The 20,118-nt window shown below is 38.2% G+C and overlaps 1 protein-coding gene across 4 annotated transcripts in view; it reads right to left on the bottom strand.

Moving 5' to 3' along the window:
- The window catches only part of LOC5574548 (scavenger receptor class B member 1), a 494,233-nt gene that overhangs the window by 187,388 nt on the left and 286,727 nt on the right, over positions 1-20,118 (bottom strand). For all 4 annotated transcript variants that reach the window (XM_021844301.1, XM_021844303.1, XM_021844300.1 and 1 more), the window contains exon 8: positions 18,801-18,967. In XM_021844301.1, coding sequence (XP_021699993.1) covers positions 18,801-18,967 — 167 coding nt within the window. The remainder of the gene's footprint in view (positions 1-18,800; positions 18,968-20,118) is intronic.

Here is a 20,118-nt window from a genome sequence, read left to right as displayed (position 1 = left end):
CGACATAAGTGTGGAGTGAGAAATACACAAACTCAAACAGAGTTTGACAGTTCGGTAAATAAACTTACCGAAACAGATCTGTAATTCACCAAAGTGCCGAAGATTCGGTTATCGGTGAGTGACAGTATGTCAGAAGCGAAATTAACGATCTCCGGTGATTTACTGTTGAGCAGTCAAAAAAATCATCGAACGTTCAGTGAATCACTAGTTTTACCGAAAAAAAAAAAATAAAAAAATAAAATATTTACTGAAATTTCGGTAGAATATGGGCAAGATTACCGAAATCGGTAATTCGGCAAATTGACAGTGTTTATGTTTTTTTCGTCGACGCGTCGTAGTGTAAATTTCGGCTTTACGAAGTTCGATCGATATGAAATGTGTTCGAAGGATTTACTCTATACAGAAATACGATAGAGGTGAATAGAAAATAGCTTACAAATGATTTTTATATGGACTAACTTTATTTTTTATGGCAGGATTGCAACGACCGCTGCTATTCCGCAATCTCCGACAGCCCAGCACGAGTCCCCGGTTTCCGCAAAATTCGTGCACTATTTTTATAGATCTCCGGTAAACGTTTACCGAAAACTCGGTAATTTTGACAGCTGAGGTGCGCAACGCAAATTACCGAAAGGTCAGTAATCTATTCGTTTACCGAACTGATTACCGATCGTTCAGCTGTTGAGATTTCGGTAATGAGATTACCGAATTCAGTGATTTGGTCTAAACGAGTGCACAGTTAAAGCTTCGAAGAAATGCTCAAACTGAATACTCAGTCGAAATTCATGAGAGTTTATCTCTACTACATGTCATCTGACATTAGCCTTCCATGTTATAACCCTCCACGTGTACCCTTTACCAATGACAGTTCCTCTGTTGAATATGATCTGTCCATGAAACAAGCTATTCATGGAATTCCAGATCAACTTAGATGTATAACTATCCCACGTTTTTTTAACGCAAAGTATCAGAATGTCGATTCCTATAGGAGATATTTCAATGACGGGTCCCGTATAAATGGATCCACTGGCTTCGGTGTCTTCTATGAACACTCTTCCGCCTTCCGAAACTTCAGGAACCTTGCACGGTTTATGTTGCTGAGCCGGCAGCAATCAACTTCGCTTTGGGGATGATCTCAAACATGCCCGCAGACCACTTCTTCATCTTCTCAGATAGACTCAGTTCTATTGAGGCACTCCGGTCGATGAAACTTGTAAAACATGCATCTTACTTTCTTACAAAAATAAGAGAGCAGATGTATGCACTGGTCGAAAGATCATATAAGATTACCTTTGTATGGGTCCCCTCACATTGCTTAATTTATGGCAATGAGAAGGCGCAATCTCTCGCAAAGGTGGGTGCTGAGGAAGGTGAGATTTATGATAGACGAATTTCACACGATGATTTTTTTTCATTTAGTACGTCAAAGTTCTCTTCACGGTTGGCAAAGCGATTGGCTAAATGGCCAACTGGAACGGTGGTTACATTCCATAATTCCTAGAGTTTCCTTGCGAGCGTGGTGGAAAGGTTTGGAGGTAAGTCGAGATTTCATTCGCGTGATGTCCAGACTTATGTCCAACCATTACTCGCTAGATGCACATTTGCACAGGATTAACCTCGCGGTGAGCAATATTTGTAATAGGTGTGGTTCCGGTTATGATGACATCGATCCCGTAGTTTGGCAGTGCCCGGATATGGACGCCTCCAGAGCGCAACTTTTGAATACTCTTGCGGCCCGAGGTAGACAACCCTATGTTTCAGTTAGAGATGTGTTGGGAACCCGTGATTTCATGTATATGGTCGCAATTTTTCCTTCGCTTGTGTGGTATTAAAGTTTAATTCTCTTGTGTTTTCTTCCCAGTTTTTTTTGCGTTGTCCCCTTTGTGTTGGTTTGAGGATCCTGGCCATCCGGCAGTCGAATACCGACACGAAATTGGTACCAACGCCATGAGACGAAAATTACGATATAGGTACCTCCCGGATGAGCTGCAGAGAACCCTAAACCCAATCCTTACCATGTTCTTCCTTGAACAATTGTGACCACTAACCTCGAGTTGTCACGAGTATCCTGGCTTCATCCCGTACTAATTTTGGCACTCAAGAAGTCAACACATTGTAAATAATACAAAAATGAATTTTGGCTCCGTAAAGCGTTAAACGCGATTGAGCCACAAATAAATGAACTAGTAAAAAAAAGTGGCCATTTTGCATTTTTATTTGTGCACGATGCATGAGCACGATTATACTTCATGGCCAAAAATCCTGGATCAACTTGGAATCGAACTAAAATACCTTCAGCATGGCTTTATTCTATGGTCACAGAAGTTACCACAAAGCTAATAAAGGCAATTTACAGCATTTTCATGGAAATCATTTAATCAATTTTTTTTTCCATAAATTTACCTCAAAGGATTCACAACAATGAGACGACTGTACGGCAATCGTATTTCAAAGGACGCACTTTTGATCTTTGAAGCCCTCCACAATTATCAAAAAAGTCAGATCACTTTTCACGCAATCACTTTTAATTTTCATTTTGGAATTTATGCCTATCGTCCATTATGCCTAATGTCCATTATGCCAAACGTCCATTATGTCAAACTTCCATTATGCCTATTGTATTTATGCCTATCGTACTTATGCCTAACGTCCTTATGCCTAACGTATTTATGCCTAACGTCGTGCACCCCTCCAGTAGAGATGTTCGGCAAAATAGACCAATCCAGTTGTCTGCGTAGTAGTGCAATGTTGACAAAATTTTCTTTGTTTGCTGTGAGCACTGTCACAACATTGCTTTTGTTTGCTGTGAGAATTCAAATATAAACAGAATTGCTGCAAAACAACCACTTCCTTGTTGGCCTGCCGTTGACCGAAAGCTCAATAACGTCAAACAAACATCGATACGTATTCATTCTGAGGAAATCGACTTATGAGGGATTCCACGGAGGCATGCAAGTCGATTCTGATCGACCATTTCAAAAATATCTGAAACTTTGCACAGTTTTTCAGTTCCATCTAAATCGTCATTTTCCGATATCAAAACTTCAAGTTGAGTCACGACTAACTTTTCAAAAGGGTGTATGTGAAAATGGTTCAAAAATATTCAAAAAGCTGCACAGCAAAAACGGTTCGTTCGATTGTTAGACAACTAAAGAAACAAAGTTAGACAACTAAACAAAGATTCCAACAAACAATACACACTGTAAAAAAAATTTGTTTTGCATTAAAAAACATCATTTTTGTCACAAAAACTCAAATATCTCAAAACCCTATCGGAATACCAACGTAATTTTTTGAGGGAAAACGGTCCATTATATTAGCTATCTACCATATAAATTTGGTGATGGTAAGCCAATAAACAAAAAAGTTATGACATTTCAAATATTTCACAAATTTGACACTTAGTGAAATTTTTTTTTTATTGTTAATTTTTTTTATGACCGCAGTTTGTTGCTGAATTTTTTGTTAAGGGTATCACATGAGGTTAACAAGTTGTTTTCATGATATTTTATTTAATTATTCATAACTATTATAGCATCTATTAGAAAGTTAGACGCGATCCAGTGTTGTGATCTAAAGTCTTGATAGTGTCATATTTTTTATTGTACGTAACTGAAGAAAAATTCTCTCAATAGTGTTGAAACCTTTTGATAAAAGAAACCTATAAGAAATCTAATATTGAAGACAAAAGCTACAAAAAAAGTTTTCTATACAGGTATACGACTAGTTTACCTGCAAAAAGTTTACCTCGTAGAGAACAAGGCGGGTCTATACCCAGGTGATCTAGTATACGTAAAGCAGGTCGGTTTTCTCGGCGCTGGTTTTCTCCACAAAGTTAAAATCTGATTACACCTGGGTATAGACCCGCCTTGGTAGAGAATAGACTTTGTTAATCATATTTGGGAGAAAGCGAGTAACTTCAACAACATCAAAAACATGATAGGTACATACCATGAACATACTCACGAAAAAAGCTAAAAATATACTACCACTATGGTTATAAAAGATTTAATTGATAATATCAATGGTTCAATCGCCGCGACTTGATGTGTCAGTGAATCATCGATTTGTTTTCGGCGAGAAGTAACGTACAAATAAATTGCCAGATTGTCCGGACGTTTCGGTCGTTTTACTGGCCTACGACCATCTTCTGCGGACTCTAAAATATATTTTTTAACATTTAGAACACATCAAAAACTTAAAATTAACACCTTACAATCTTCGTGCCGTTTGTTTACAGTTGGACGGCCATAACTTTTACAAACATCATAATACATAAATTTCTACATACAACATACATACAAATATCTTCTGGTCATGTATTGGTAATAGATTTAAGCTTAGTTATAATAGAGTTGTACGCCGTCTTAAAATTGGCAGAGTCTTTCTGTTTGTTTACAACATTATCATCGCCTCGTATCTTAATGTGAAACGTTTCTGTTATTAATCTAGTGTAGCTATTCGTAACTTTGTCAAGTATTTTTGTCTTGTCAAAGTCGAAAATATGTCCTTCTTCTATAGTGTGTTGTGACAATCCTGTACCAGATATGTTTTTTGTTTTTACATTATACTTATGTTGATATAGACGTTTACACAAAAATTGACTTGTTTCACCAACGTACGATTTTTCACAAGCACCACAAGGAATCTCATATACTACATTTATGTTTTTGTCTTTAGATATTTTGTCTTTAGTTTTTGTAAATAGTACATCTTTAATTTTGTCAATTGGTTTATAAGCTACCTTAAAGTCGTGTTGTCTTAGATATCTAGATAGCTTTTCGCCTAGTCCTTCAATATATGGTATCGTTATAAAATTATTCGTAGCGTTTTCCTTGTCTTGTAGTGTATTGTACATTTTGTGTAGTCTTTCCCTAATAACTTTTTCTACAAGGAAACACGGGTAGTTGTTTCCTGTGAGAAGTTGTTTAACCGTTTTCAACGTGTTTACCCGATACTTAGCATGAGTTAACTTTAAGGCCCTATCTACTAGTGCTATTATTGTGTTGTTTTTGTGTATGAAAGGACTAACAGAGGTAAAATCTAAATATCTACCGTCTGCATCTTTCGGGAACTACTCCGTTGTGATCGTGTTGTCTTCGCGCCGCAGAATCATGTCCAGAAATTTCAGTTTTCCTTCTACTTCTAATTCAACAGTGAACTGCAGTCGTTGATGGAAGCCATTGAACACGTTCAAAATTGCTTCCACTTCCTCCTTTCGCGCACACAACAAACAATCATTCACGTACCGCTTGAAGAAACGAGGTACAATTCCCCGAGTACGCAGCTTCTCCAACGCATCTTTCTCTATTCGCTCTAGTACGATGTTTGCTACCACCGGTGATATTGGCGAACCCATCGGGATGCCAAATTTCTGTTTATAAAATTTCCCCTTGTACTGGAAATAGGTAGAGTCCAGTACAATCTTTACCATCTCGGTGAAACTTTCCTCATCCAGCTTGGTGTGCTCTTCTATTTCTTCCCACCTCAGGCGTATCGATTCGAGTGCAAAGTCGACCGGTACATTGGTGAAAAGAGAAACCACGTCTAGAGAGAACAGAACATCCTGGTTGGTTATTTGCTGTTCACGCATCTCTTCAGCAAACTGAAAACTGTTCACTATGTGATGTTCAGTTTTTCCAGTGACATGGTTGAGGATTTTGGACAAAAACTTAGCCATCTTATAGGTCGCTGTCCCGATTGCGGAATTTATAATTCTCAGTGGTCTGCCGTCTTTGTGGGTTTTGGGCAGACCGTAAACACGGGGTGGATTACAGTTGAAAACTTTCAACTTGGTTCTCTCGGAATACTCAATGAAACCATTCTCATGCCAATGATCAATGAGCGTGTTGATCTTCTTCAACGTCTTCTTGGTAGGATCGCTTGCGAGAGGCTCATACGTTTCGCTGTCGTTGACCAAAGCTTGCATTTTTTCCTCATACTCATCACGTTTCATCACTACGACCGTTTTCCCCTTATCCGCTTTGGTGACGACGAGATAGTCTCGGTCCCTGAGATACTTTTTGGACTTTTGTATCTCTTTCCGTATATTCTCATGTTTATCATGGAACGGTTGTTTGGTGTAGTGGATGTGGTTGATGATGGCATTTGATACATCGTGACGGATGACGTCAGCAGATGGATTGCGTTGTATGGCAGATTCTATCTCCGAGAGCACTCTCACATACGGAACCGAATGGGGATTGGGATTGTTGTATCCACTTCCAAGCTGCAGCGATCGTGTTACGAAATCAGGTATAGTTTCGTCTGTGCAATTAAGTACCCAATTGTCGCACGGTGTATTTTGGGTGAGCTGTTTTGTTTTCAGCTTCTCCAGTTTGTGTTGCTGACGGTTTCGGTAGCATTCAAACGTGTGTTTTCGCTTATTGGAAACGTACTGCACGCACCGTCCAAAATCTGCTGGTTCGACAATTCGCTCAAGTTTGTCTTGGTTTGCTCCTGCTGATCTTTTGGTTCTGCTGATGCTGGCGATGGTGTCCGAGATCAACACATTGATGATTTGTTGTTTAAACCTGGTTATTAGCTTGTTCACTTTAACAGCGGACCCACTGTTCTCTACACAAATGTGAATGGCGAAATTCAGGAACGACGGCACAAGCTTCAACCGTCTGCAGTTCAAAAGAAACACCTTTGTGTTCTTCAGCTTTGCGAGTTTTACCTCAAGTTTGACTAACTCTCGGTGAGATGTCTCAGCTACCCTACCATACTTGGTTCGTAGCTTTCTCGGGAAAATCATCTTCTCAATTCTTTATCGAACGTTTCTGATGATATCAATGGTTCAATCGCCGCGACTTGATGTGTCAGTGAATCATCGATTTGTTTTCGGCGAGAAGTAACGTACAAATAAATTGCCAGATTGTCCGGACGTTTCGGTCGTTTTACTGGCCTACGACCATCTTCTGCGGACTCTAAAATATATTTTTTAACATTTAGAACACATCAAAAACTTAAAATTAACACCTTACAATCTTCGTGCCGTTTGTTTACAGTTGGACGGCCATAACTTTTACAAACATCATAATACATAAATTTCTACATACAACATACATACAAATATCTTCTGGTCATGTATTGGTAATAGATTTAAGCTTAGTTATAATAGAGTTGTACGCCGTCTTAAAATTGGCAGAGTCTTTCTGTTTGTTTACAACATTATCATCGCCTCGTATCTTAATGTGAAACGTTTCTGTTATTAATCTAGTGTAGCTATTCGTAACTTTGTCAAGTATTTTTGTCTTGTCAAAGTCGAAAATATGTCCTTCTTCTATAGTGTGTTGTGACAATCCTGTACCAGATATGTTTTTTGTTTTTACATTATACTTATGTTGATTTAGACGTTTACACAAAAATTGACTTGTTTCACCAACGTACGATTTTTCACAAGCACCACAAGGAATCTCATATACTACATTTATGTTTTTGTCTTTAGATATTTTGTCTTTAGTTTTTGTAAATAGTACATCTTTAATTTTGTCAATTGGTTTATAAGCTACCTTAAAGTCGTGTTGTCTTAGATATCTAGATAGCTTTTCGCCTAGTCCTTCAATATATGGTATCGTTATAAAATTATTCGTAGCGTTTTCCTTGTCTTGTAGTGTATTGTACATTTTGTGTAGTCTTTCCCTAATAACTTTTTCTACAAGGAAACACGGGTAGTTGTTTCCTGTGAGAATTTGTTTAACCGTTTTCAACGTGTTTACCCGATACTTAGCATGAGTTAACTTTAAGGCTCTATCTACTAGTGCTATTATTGTGTTGTTTTTGTGTATGAAAGGACTAACAGAGGTAAAATCTAAATATCTACCGTCTGCATCTTTCGGGAACCACTCCGTTGTGATCGTGTTGTCTTCGCGCCGCAGAATCATGTCCAGAAATTTCAGTTTTCCTTCTACTTCTAATTCAACAGTGAACTGCAGTCGTTGATGGAAGCCATTGAACACGTTCAAAATTGCTTCCACTTCCTCCTTTCGCGCACACAACAAACAATCATTCACGTACCGCTTGAAGAAACGAGGTACAATTCCCCGAGTACGCAGCTTCTCCAACGCATCTTTCTCTATTCGCTCTAGTACGATGTTTGCTACCACCGGTGATATTGGCGAACCCATCGGGATGCCAAATTTCTGTTTATAAAATTTCCCCTTGTACTGGAAATAGGTAGAGTCCAGTACAATCTTTACCATCTCGGTGAAACTTTCCTCATCCAGCTTGGTATGCTCTTCTATTTCTTCCCACCTCAGGCGTATCGATTCGAGTGCAAAGTCGACCGGTACATTGGTGAAAAGAGAAACCACGTCTAGAGAGAACAGAACATCCTGGTTGGTTATTTGCTGTTCACGCATCTCTTCAGCAAACTGAAAACTGTTCACTATGTGATGTTCAGTTTTTCCAGTGACATGGTTGAGGATTTTGGACAAAAACTTAGCCATCTTATAGGTCGCTGTCCCGATTGCGGAATTTATAATTCTCAGTGGTCTGCCGTCTTTGTGGGTTTTGGGCAGACCGTAAACACGGGGTGGATTACAGTTGAAAACTTTCAACTTGGTTCTCTCGGAATACTCAATGAAACCATTCTCATGCCAATGATCAATGAGCGTGTTGATCTTCTTCAACGTCTTCTTGGTAGGATCGCTTGCGAGAGGCTCATACGTTTCGCTGTCGTTGACCAAAGCTTGCATTTTTTCCTCATACTCATCACGTTTCATCACTACGACCGTTTTCCCCTTATCCGCTTTGGTGACGACGAGATAGTCTCGGTCCCTGAGATACTTTTTGGACTTTTGTATCTCTTTCCGTATATTCTCATGTTTATCATGGAACGGTTGTTTGGTGTAGTGGATGTGGTTGATGATGGCATTTGATACATCGTGACGGATGACGTCAGCAGATGGATTGCGTTGTATGGCAGATTCTATCTCCGAGAGCACTCTCACATACGGAACCGAATGGGGATTGGGATTGTTGTATCCACTTCCAAGCTGCAGCGATCGTGTTACGAAATCAGGTATAGTTTCGTCTGTGCAATTAAGTACCCAATTGTCGCACGGTGTATTTTGGGTGAGCTGTTTTGTTTTCAGCTTCTCCAGTTTGTGTTGCTGACGGTTTCGGTAGCATTCAAACGTGTGTTTTCGCTTATTGGAAACGTACTGCACGCACCGTTCAAAATCTGCTGGTTCGACAATTCGCTCAAGTTTGTCTTGGTTTGCTCCTGCTGATCTTTTGGTTCTGCTGATGCTGGCGATGGTGTCCGAGATCAACACATTGATGATTTGTTGTTTAAACCTGGTTATTAGCTTGTTCACTTTAACAGCGGACCCACTGTTCTCTACACAAATGTGAATGGCGAAATTCAGGAACGACGGCACAAGCTTCAACCGTCTGCAGTTCAAAAGAAACACCTTTGTGTTCTTCAGCTTTGCGAGTTTTACCTCAAGTTTGACTAACTCTCGGTGAGATGTCTCAGCTACCCTACCATACTTGGTTCGTAGCTTTCTCGGGAAAATCATCTTCTCAATTCTTTATCGAACGTTTCTGATGATATCAATGGTTCAATCGCCGCGACTTGATGTGTCAGTGAATCATCGATTTGTTTTCGGCGAGAAGTAACGTACAAATAAATTGCCAGATTGTCCGGACGTTTCGGTCGTTTTACTGGCCTACGACCATCTTCTGCGGACTCTAAAATATATTTTTTAACATTTAGAACACATCAAAAACTTAAAATTAACACCTTACAATCTTCGTGCCGTTTGTTTACAGTTGGACGGCCATAACTTTTACAAACATCATAATACATAAATTTCTACATACAACATACATACAAATATCTTCTGGTCATGTATTGGTAATAGATTTAAGCTTAGTTATAATAGAGTTGTACGCCGTCTTAAAATTGGCAGAGTCTTTCTGTTTGTTTACAACATTATCATCGCCTCGTATCTTAATGTGAAACGTTTCTGTTATTAATCTAGTGTAGCTATTCGTAACTTTGTCAAGTATTTTTGTCTTGTCAAAGTCGAAAATATGTCCTTCTTCTATAGTGTGTTGTGACAATCCTGTACCAGATATGTTTTTTGTTTTTACATTATACTTATGTTGATTTAGACGTTTACACAAAAATTGACTTGTTTCACCAACGTACGATTTTTCACAAGCACCACAAGGAATCTCATATACTACATTTATGTTTTTGTCTTTAGATATTTTGTCTTTAGTTTTTGTAAATAGTACATCTTTAATTATGTCAATTGGTTTATAAGCTACCTTAAAGTCGTGTTGTCTTAGATATCTAGATAGCTTTTCGCCTAGTCCTTCAATATATGGTATCGTTATAAAATTATTCGTAGCGTTTTCCTTGTCTTGTAGTGTATTGTACATTTTGTGTAGTCTTTCCCTAATAACTTTTTCTACAAGGAAACACGGGTAGTTGTTTCCTGTGAGAATTTGTTTAACCGTTTTCAACGTGTTTACCCGATACTTAGCATGAGTTAACTTTAAGGCTCTATCTACTAGTGCTATTATTGTGTTGTTTTTGTGTATGAAAGGACTAACAGAGGTAAAATCTAAATATCTACCGTCTGCATCTTTCGGGAACCACTCCGTTGTGATCGTGTTGTCTTCGCGCCGCAGAATCATGTCCAGAAATTTCAGTTTTCCTTCTACTTCTAATTCAACAGTGAACTGCAGTCGTTGATGGAAGCCATTGAACACGTTCAAAATTGCTTCCACTTCCTCCTTTCGCGCACACAACAAACAATCATCCACGTACCGCTTGAAGAAACGAGGTACAATTCCCCGAGTACGCAGCTTCTCCAACGCATCTTTCTCTATTCGCTCTAGTACGATGTTTGCTACCACCGGTGATATTGGCGAACCCATCGGGATGCCAAATTTCTGTTTATAAAATTTCCCCTTGAATTGGAAATAGGTAGAGTCCAGTACAATCTTTACCATCTCGGTGAAACTTTCCTCATCCAGCTTGGTGTGCTCTTCTATTTCTTCCCACCTCAGGCGTATCGATTCGAGTGCAAAGTCGACCGGTACATTGGTGAAAAGAGAAACCACGTCTAGAGAGAACAGAACATCCTGGTTGGTTATTTGCTGTTCACGCATCTCTTCAGCAAACTGAAAACTGTTCACTATGTGATGTTCAGTTTTTCCAGTGACATGGTTGAGGATTTTGGACAAAAACTTAGCCATCTTATAGGTCGCTGTCCCGATTGCGGAATTTATAATTCTCAGTGGTCTGCCGTCTTTGTGGGTTTTGGGCAGACCGTAAACACGGGGTGGATTACAGTTGAAAACTTTCAACTTGGTTCTCTCGGAATACTCAATGAAACCATTCTCATGCCAATGATCTAGACGTGGTTTCTCTTTTCACCAATGTACCGGTCGACTTTGCACTCGAATCGATACGCCTGAGGTGGGAAGAAATAGAAGAGCACACCAAGCTGGATGAGGAAAGTTTCACCGAGATGGTAAAGATTGTACTGGACTCTACCTATTTCCAGTACAAGGGGAAATTTTATAAACAGAAATTTGGCATCCCGATGGGTTCGCCAATATCACCGGTGGAGCAAACATCGTACTAGAGCGAATAGAGAAAGATGCGTTGGAGAAGCTGCGTACTCGGGGAATTGTACCTCGTTTCTTCAAGCGGTACGTGGATGATTGTTTGTTGTGTGCGCGAAAGGAGGAAGTGGAAGCAATTTTGAACGTGTTCAATGGCTTCCATCAACGACTGCAGTTCACTGTTGAATTAGAAGTAGAAGGAAAACTGAAATTTCTGGACATGATTCTGCGGCGCGAAGACAACACGATCACAACGGAGTGGTTCCCGAAAGATGCAGACGGTAGATATTTAGATTTTACCTCTGTTAGTCCTTTCATACACAAAAACAACACAATAATAGCACTAGTAGATAGAGCCTTAAAGTTAACTCATGCTAAGTATCGGGTAAACACGTTGAAAACGGTTAAACAAATTCTCACAGGAAACAACTACCCGTGTTTCCTTGTAGAAAAAGTTATTAGGGAAAGACTACACAAAATGTACAATACACTACAAGACAAGGAAAACGCTACGAATAATTTTATAACGATACCATATATTGAAGGACTAGGCGAAAAGCTATCTAGATATCTAAGACAACACGACTTTAAGGTAGCTTATAAACCAATTGACAAAATTAAAGATGTACTATTTACAAAAACTAAAGACAAAATATCTAAAGACAAAAACATAAATGTAGTATATGAGATTCCTTGTGGTGCTTGTGAAAAATCGTACGTTGGTGAAACAAGTCAATTTTTGTGTAAACGTCTAAATCAACATAAGTATAATGTAAAAACAAAAAACATATCTGGTACAGGATTGTCACAACACACTATAGAAAAAGGACATATTTTCGACTTTGACAAGACAAAAATACTTGACAAAGTTACGAATAGCTACACTAGATTAATAACAGAAACGTTTCACATTAAGATACGAGGCGATGATAATGTTGTAAACAAACAGAAAGACTCTGCCAATTTTAAGACGGCGTACAACTCTATTATAACTAAGCTTAAATCTATTACCAATACATGACCAGAAGATATTTGTATGTATGTTGTATGTAGAAATTTATGTATTATGATGTTTGTAAAAGTTATGGCCGTCCAACTGTAAACAAACGGCACGAAGATTGTAAGGTGTTAATTTTAAGTTTTTGATGTGTTCTAAATGTTAAAAAATATATTTTAGAGTCCGCAGAAGATGGTCGTAGGCCAGTAAAACGACCGAAACGTCCGGACAATCTGGCAATTTATTTGTACGTTACTTCTCGCCGAAAACAAATCGATGATTCACTGACACACAAAAGATTTAATTGTAAAATTTTTCTTCAGTCAAGCAAACGACACCAAACTAGTCAGTAAAAACTTAAAAGTGATTTTGTTTATTAAAATCTAACGAGCAACATGAGTAGTCGCTTTCTCAACTGTTGCAGGCCGTTTGCAGAAAAAAAGTGTTCGAAAGAGCTACGAAATCTCACCGAAAGCACCATAGATAAACTGAAAGCGGCTGGTTATGCTCCAATGTCTATTGTGCTCTGCAAGATAAATCCACGTAATGCGATTATCTGAAAATGTCGATATACCGTCGCAGTGATAATGAAAATCAATAAATGTTTCAGATTTAGCAAATTTGAAACATTTGTGTCCTTGAAGCACGAAAAAATCCAAGCCTACTTGAATTTTGACGTTGCGTTTGAATTGCGCGCATATCTTCTGCGCGTTACCGCCGCCGCTGGATGTGGATTTAATATAAGCGCCGCAATACATTGAATACAAATTTACGCATTTGTACGTCCTGCCGTTTAAACGTTGAGAGCAACCGTAACGGTGCGCGACTAAACTAAATTACATAGCGCAGTATCATTACACTGATCCGTACCGGGCGCTGCTAACCGGGGTAGCAAAATGACAGCGCTGCTTTCGGAAAGCATCGGGTGAGCAAATTTAGCAGCGCGATAGTTGCGCTGCTATTCGATTTGAATTCAAGCATACGGTGTGGGATATGAAATTCTGGTTGGAGTTTTGGATATCTGATGCATGATGCGCATGAAGTAGAAATTTCAAAATGTTGGGAATTCGGGTAAACCTTCAAGATTTTGATAAGAATACTAGGAATCTGATGCAATTATTGGAAATCCGATAGAAGTTTATGAAGTATTCAAAAATCCTCGTAAGAATGTATCGATTTCGGAGAATTATGGGATTGAATTGCGGGATGAGAATTCCGGATGGAATCCTTAGAATTCCGACTGGAATCCACGGGATTCCGCCTGGAATCCTCAGGATTTCGACTGGAATCCTCGGAATTCCAGCTGGAATCCTTGGGATTCCAACTGGAATCCTTGGGATTCCGACTGGAATCCTTGGGATTCTGATCAGAATTGGAAAGAGATTTTGATAAGAACACCGACTGGAATCCTTGGGATTCCGACTGGAATCCTTGGAATTCCGACTGGAATCCTCGTGATTTCGGCTGGAATCCTCGGGATTCAGAATGGAGTCCTCGGGATTCTGATCAGAATTGGAAAGAGATTTTGATAAGAACACCGACTGGAATCCTTGGGATTCCGACTGGAATCCTTGGAATTCCGACTGGAATCCTCGTGATTTCGGCTGGAATCCTCGGGATTCAGACTGGAGTCCTCGGGATTCTGATCAGAATTGGAAAGAGATTTTGATAATAACACCGACTGGAATCCTTGGGATTCCGACTGGAATCCTTGGGATTCCGACTGGAATCCTTGGGATTCCGACTGGAATCCTTGGCTGGAATCTTCGGGATTCTGACTGGAATTTGCGAGATTTTGATAAGAATACTGACTGGAATCCTTGGAAATCCAACTGGAATCCCAAGGATTCCAGTCGGTGTTCTTATCAAAATCTCTTTCCAATTCCAGTCAGAATCCCGAGTATTCCAGCCGAAATCCCAAGGATTCCAGTCGGAATCCCAAGGATTCCAGTCGGAATCCCAAGGATTCCAGTCGGAATCCCAAGGATTCCAGTCGGTGTTCTTATCAAAATCTGTTTCCAATTCTGATCAGAATCCCGAGGATTCCAGTCTGAATCCCGAGGATTCCAGTCTGAACCCCGAGGATTCCAGCCGAAATCACGAGGATTACAGTCTGAATCCCAAGGATTCCAGTCGGATTCACAATAATTACGATCAAATTTGCAATATTTCTTGTAGGATTTACAAGGATTCCGGTAGAATTGGCAAGGGTTCCAATCAAATTAGCATCCAGTCGGATTCATAAACAATCTCAAAAATTTCCGATGGAATTCTAATAATTCCGCACCAGAATATAATAGATACTCCAGCAGAGTTACAAAAATTCCCAACCTGAATTGATCACCATTATTTTCACAACTCATATGTTAACCCAAAAAGCAACGACCAGTACGGAAACGAGTTACTAAATATGGTAGCCACCGGTGTGAGAACGAGTGACTAAACTAAAATGACAACTCTGGGGGTGATCATTTTAATCACCCAAATAGTCGCCCCCGTTAAAGATGCTCTACGGGCAATCTGTACATCATCGGTGGATCAGGTTGCAGGAAGTTCGAAAACAACAACAACTGAGGAATTACTAGATGCACCGACAACAACTGAGGAGTTACCAGAAGTACCAAGTGCAGATAGTCTTGCCACGGTACCATCAGCGACATCTGTTTCAACAAATCAATCAGAAGATGAGTGCATCCAGAAGGTCAACGTCGAACGCTTCAACGAAGGGATAGCTGGAATAAAAGTGACTCCGATTAAATGGACGAAGATGGGTTACGTCAATTATCCCGAGAAAAAATACCGTGAAATCAACGAAGCTGTACGAAGAAACCTCTTCAAATTAGGACCTGAGGATGTGGAAAATACAGACTACGATGAGGTAATTATGAATATGAAGGAAAGGTTCTCGAATCTAGCCAAGGACAAGGACAAGGAAAGAAAAATTATTGATTTTGTCGATGCTGCCAAGCTCGTGGTCTATTCAAGACGCCATTGATGAGTTCAAAACCAATAGAAATACAGCAAAAGAGGCAAAACAATTCAAAAATAACTGTCTTGCAACCAAAAATGCTAGGTCGAGTACTTCATTAACAGATGAGACAAAAGAAAAAATAATTCAATATTTTGAAGACGATGAAGTAAGTAGAGCTATGCCTGGCCAAAAAGATTATGTATCTGTAAAAAAAGATGGAAAGCGTCAAGCAATCCAAAAACGATTAATGATGACTACTTTGAAAGAAGCGTATACACGCTTCAAAGAAATTAACGAAAATATTAAGGTAGGTTTTTCCTCATTTGCAAGCCTTCGTCCAAGGCAATGCAAGCTTCTATCCAATTCAGGAACACATAATGTTTGTGTGTGCACAACACACGAAAATATTAACCTAATCTTACATAGTTTGAAAAGAATCAATTTATCAAAGGATGTTAAAATGTTAACTGGTAGTCTTTTGTGTGAAAATACAACATCAAATTGCTATCTACGATCTTGTTCGGATTGTCCAGATTCTTCATCATTGGAAAATACTTTATTCGCTGAGTTTGAAGAAAATTATATTGATCAGTTATCATTTGAGCAATGGGTGACCACGGATAGGTGTGACCTAGAAACTATTGTAAAACCTGTAGATGAGTTTGTGTCATTTTTTTGCTTGAAATTAGAAAGTTTAATTCCTCACGACTTTATTAAAACAGAGCAATCCCGCTTTTTAAAAAATACGAAAAATACATTACAAGATGGTGAATTTTTAGTCATTTGTGATTTTTCTGAAAACTATAGCTTTGTATTGCAAGATGAAGTGCAGTCCCATCACTGGAACGTACAACAAGCTACAATTCATCCATTCGTTATTTATTTCAATGGAAGTACGCAAATTGAACATTTTAGTTCTATTGTAATTTCCGAAGATTTAAGACACGACTCAGTATCTGTAAATTTGTTCATTGCCAAAATGATTAACTTTTTACGCGTTGATAAGGATAAAGAAATCAGAAAGATATATTTCATGTCTGATGGAGCAGCATTGCAGTACAAAAACCGTAAGAATTTTTCGAGCCTATGTCAATTTAAATCAAAGTACGGAATTGATGCAGAATGGCATTTCTTTGCTACGTCACATGGCAAAGGTCCTTGTGATGCTATTGGAGGAACCATAAAGCGCATGGCCACAAGAGCAAGTTTAGCCAAAGAACGTGAGCATCCAATTAAAACTGCAAAAGAACTATTTGATTGGGCGAATCGCAGAAAAGAAGAAGATTTAACAAAATTATCATTTTGTTTTACTACTACTGAAGAGTACGAATTAACGGCATCAGAGCTCAGCGAGCAATATAATAACGCGAAAACGATCCAAGGAACCCAAAAATTTCACTGTTTCATTCCATTGTCAGAAAATAAAATTAAAGCAAAACTATACTCGAACTGTACTGATAATGATGCAAAAGTGTTCGATATTGTAAAAAAAATTGAATAACAATAAATAAATAAATAAGTATTAATAAAATGTTTTCATGATCTCATAACGCATACCCAAATCCAAAACTTTTAAAGTTTATATATAACATTTAGAAACTCATCGATCATACTCTAAAAAAAAATATCCTGGTAAAAAAAAAAATTATTTTCGTGTAATCTGTTAATTCATTTTAATTTATACATATATACATATACATATAATATTTATACATATACATAATATATATACATATAATATACATAATACTAATGAATACATGAAAACGACTTGTTTAATTCATGCAAGGCCCTAAACAATAAAATCAGCAACAAACTGCGGTTCCCGTTACACCGAAAAAAAAAATTTTTTTTTCTACTAAATGTGAAAATTGTGACATGTTTATTGGTTTACCATCACCAAATTTTTATGGTAGATAGCTAATATAATGGACCGTTTTCCCTCAAAAAATTACGTTGGTATTCCGATAGGGTTTTGAGATATTTTAGTTTTTGTGTCAAAAATTATGTTTTTTAATGCAAAAAAATTTTTTTTTACTGTGTGTATTTTTTTTGGAATCTTTATTTAGTTGTCTAACTTTGTTTCTTTAGTTGTCTAACAATCGAACGAACCGTTTTTGCTGTGCAGCTTTGTGAATATTTTTGAACCATTTTCACATACACCCTTTTGAAAAGTTAGTCGTGACTCAACTTGAAGTTTTGATATCGGAAAATGACGATTTAGATGGAACTGGAAAACTGTGCAAAGTTTCAGCTCAATAGAAAAAAATGAATTAAAAAATTTACCAAATTTTGGTGCTGTTGCTTGGAATCACTCTTATGTAAGATTGATTGTGCGTTGGTGTTCGTGGCAGTTTGCTTGGGGACCTCTATACAGGACGCTTCGATGCTTACTGACTCTACGATGACTTGCTCAATTTCACCACCTAATAAAATTTCAATGTCGCTCCTTTGCTATGCCTATCACACCTATTCATGTCATCATTTGTAAAAAAATTTCTTCCTACAGACTCCCTTTATCTTTGAGTCGCCTGACCGATATAGCCATTACAAAACAATATAAAACAATCACGGTCGTACTCTATGTACATCAATTTAACTCTCCTCTTTTACTCCATACAACGATCAACCATTTTGAATGAAACTAAAGTACAAACGTGTGTTTCTAATCGCTTAAGTCAATTCGTGATTATCGCGTTTCCAGTCGTTTTTCCGAAAGTCCTCTGGCCATATCTCCCTGATTAATGGGTAAAATGGCACACATTAATAGGTAAAATGGTACCCATTTCCAAGAAAAGTGGCTCAACTCATTAAGAGAGTGAAGTCGGTTTACGCATGAAAGAGTATTCGCTTCGCACTTCAAATAATGGATATTTTTCACTCTTGGGATCTCGAATGAAAATAAGTAATAATACCCCATTTACTTTATAAGCGGTACTGGCAGGTTGAGGTTAAGGTTTGTAAAATCTTATTATATTTATACTCTGGATCAGTGCTGTTAAATGTCAAAATTTTGGAAAAATTCAAATGCTTTTAGCACCCTTCTATGCGAAATATAGCATCAGCAAAAACTGCCAACCGATAGTAATTCGGAAAAGGTCACCGGGAAAAACATTTTCCGATGATTTTATTCACGGGGAACGATGATATTAGCAATACTCAATTGTCAAAGTCACGTGATATTATGACATTTAACAGCTCTGCTCTGGGTGAATAATATATAAACATTTAAATACTTACTGCATTAATCATAAAAAAACTGCTATGAAGTGATTCATTGGGATGTAATCCTATTACTTTAGTAAGAAGTGAAGGATCGCTATCGTGAAAATGAGGATAGCTCAAAGCAATGGGAAATCCGTAGTAGCAGTCTGTCACATCTATAAGGCCTCGAGCAAGACATTGTCCTAAAATAAAAAAGTATAAAGTTAAACGAGTTGCGAAATTATGTTTTTTTTTTCATCTAGGGTGTAAGCCATTTTACGAGATATTTCGGAACAGCTGATCGCCGCAACGGCGTCAATTGACAGGAGACCTGGGATTAAATCCAGCGTGATTTTCAACAACGCCTTATCTTACCAAACGAGGACATGGAGAAAATGACAAAAATGAGATCCAAAAATGTTCGTTACTGCAACATTACACCTAGTTATTGTATCAGCTACCTCTTTGTTACCCATATTGCACATAAAAAAGCACTTTTGTGAACAGAAATATTTGAATAATTTTTCTCCATTTAAGTTTTCGCCTGGATGAAAAGCTACGCTAGAAATGCGCACAGTCATCAACCATCATTAGGTCGTATAGTCCATTTTACGAAACGACAACACTGATGATATTGCTGTTACTTTCACACGTTACGGCACAGCCTCCTGTCAAAATTTCATTCATAAAATGAGCGATCAGCTGTTCAAAAACGTCTCGTAAAATGGACTATGAATAAACTGAGCAAAAGCTTTTACTTTACTCAAATCCACCTGTCAGATAATTTTCTTGAGCATTTACTCAAGTTGATATGATAAAACTGAGTACTTGAGCATTTACTTTTCGAACATCCATACTCGTATGAATAAAGCGGTAAAAGCTGAGTAAATGCTCAAAAAATCCTGAGTCACCTGCTGACCATGCTCAGTTGGAAACTTCAATCATGAAAGTTTAATTAAAATTTGCAAAAAAAGAGATGCACTCGGATGCTGAATTAAAAATGTTTTCACTTATTCATTTGGCGGAAGAGGGGGGGAGGGGTAGTCGAAAATAGTATTTTTTCAGAAGTGTCATATATGGTGGAGGTCACGGTGTACTAAATTTAAGAAGGTGATATATTCCGAAAACTGACAGCTAATTGACGACGTCATTCCTATCCACCTCGAACAAATTTGCAAAAAAAAATGATCTAGTGGTCCGGAAGATATATGGTACGATAGGAGTGACGTCACATGTTTACAATGAAACTTGATATTTACATCAGTAAAGAGACTGCCTTGTTAATTTTTATGCCGTGGTGGAGGTGAGGAAGTGCTGAAAATATTAATTTTTGCATGACGTACTTAGGGCCCAT

Source organism: Aedes aegypti, chromosome 2 (genome assembly GCF_002204515.2).
Source record: "Aedes aegypti strain LVP_AGWG chromosome 2, AaegL5.0 Primary Assembly, whole genome shotgun sequence".
In the NCBI taxonomy this organism is placed as follows: domain Eukaryota; kingdom Metazoa; phylum Arthropoda; class Insecta; order Diptera; family Culicidae; genus Aedes; species Aedes aegypti.
This window is presented reverse-complemented; position numbering and strand designations above follow the sequence as displayed.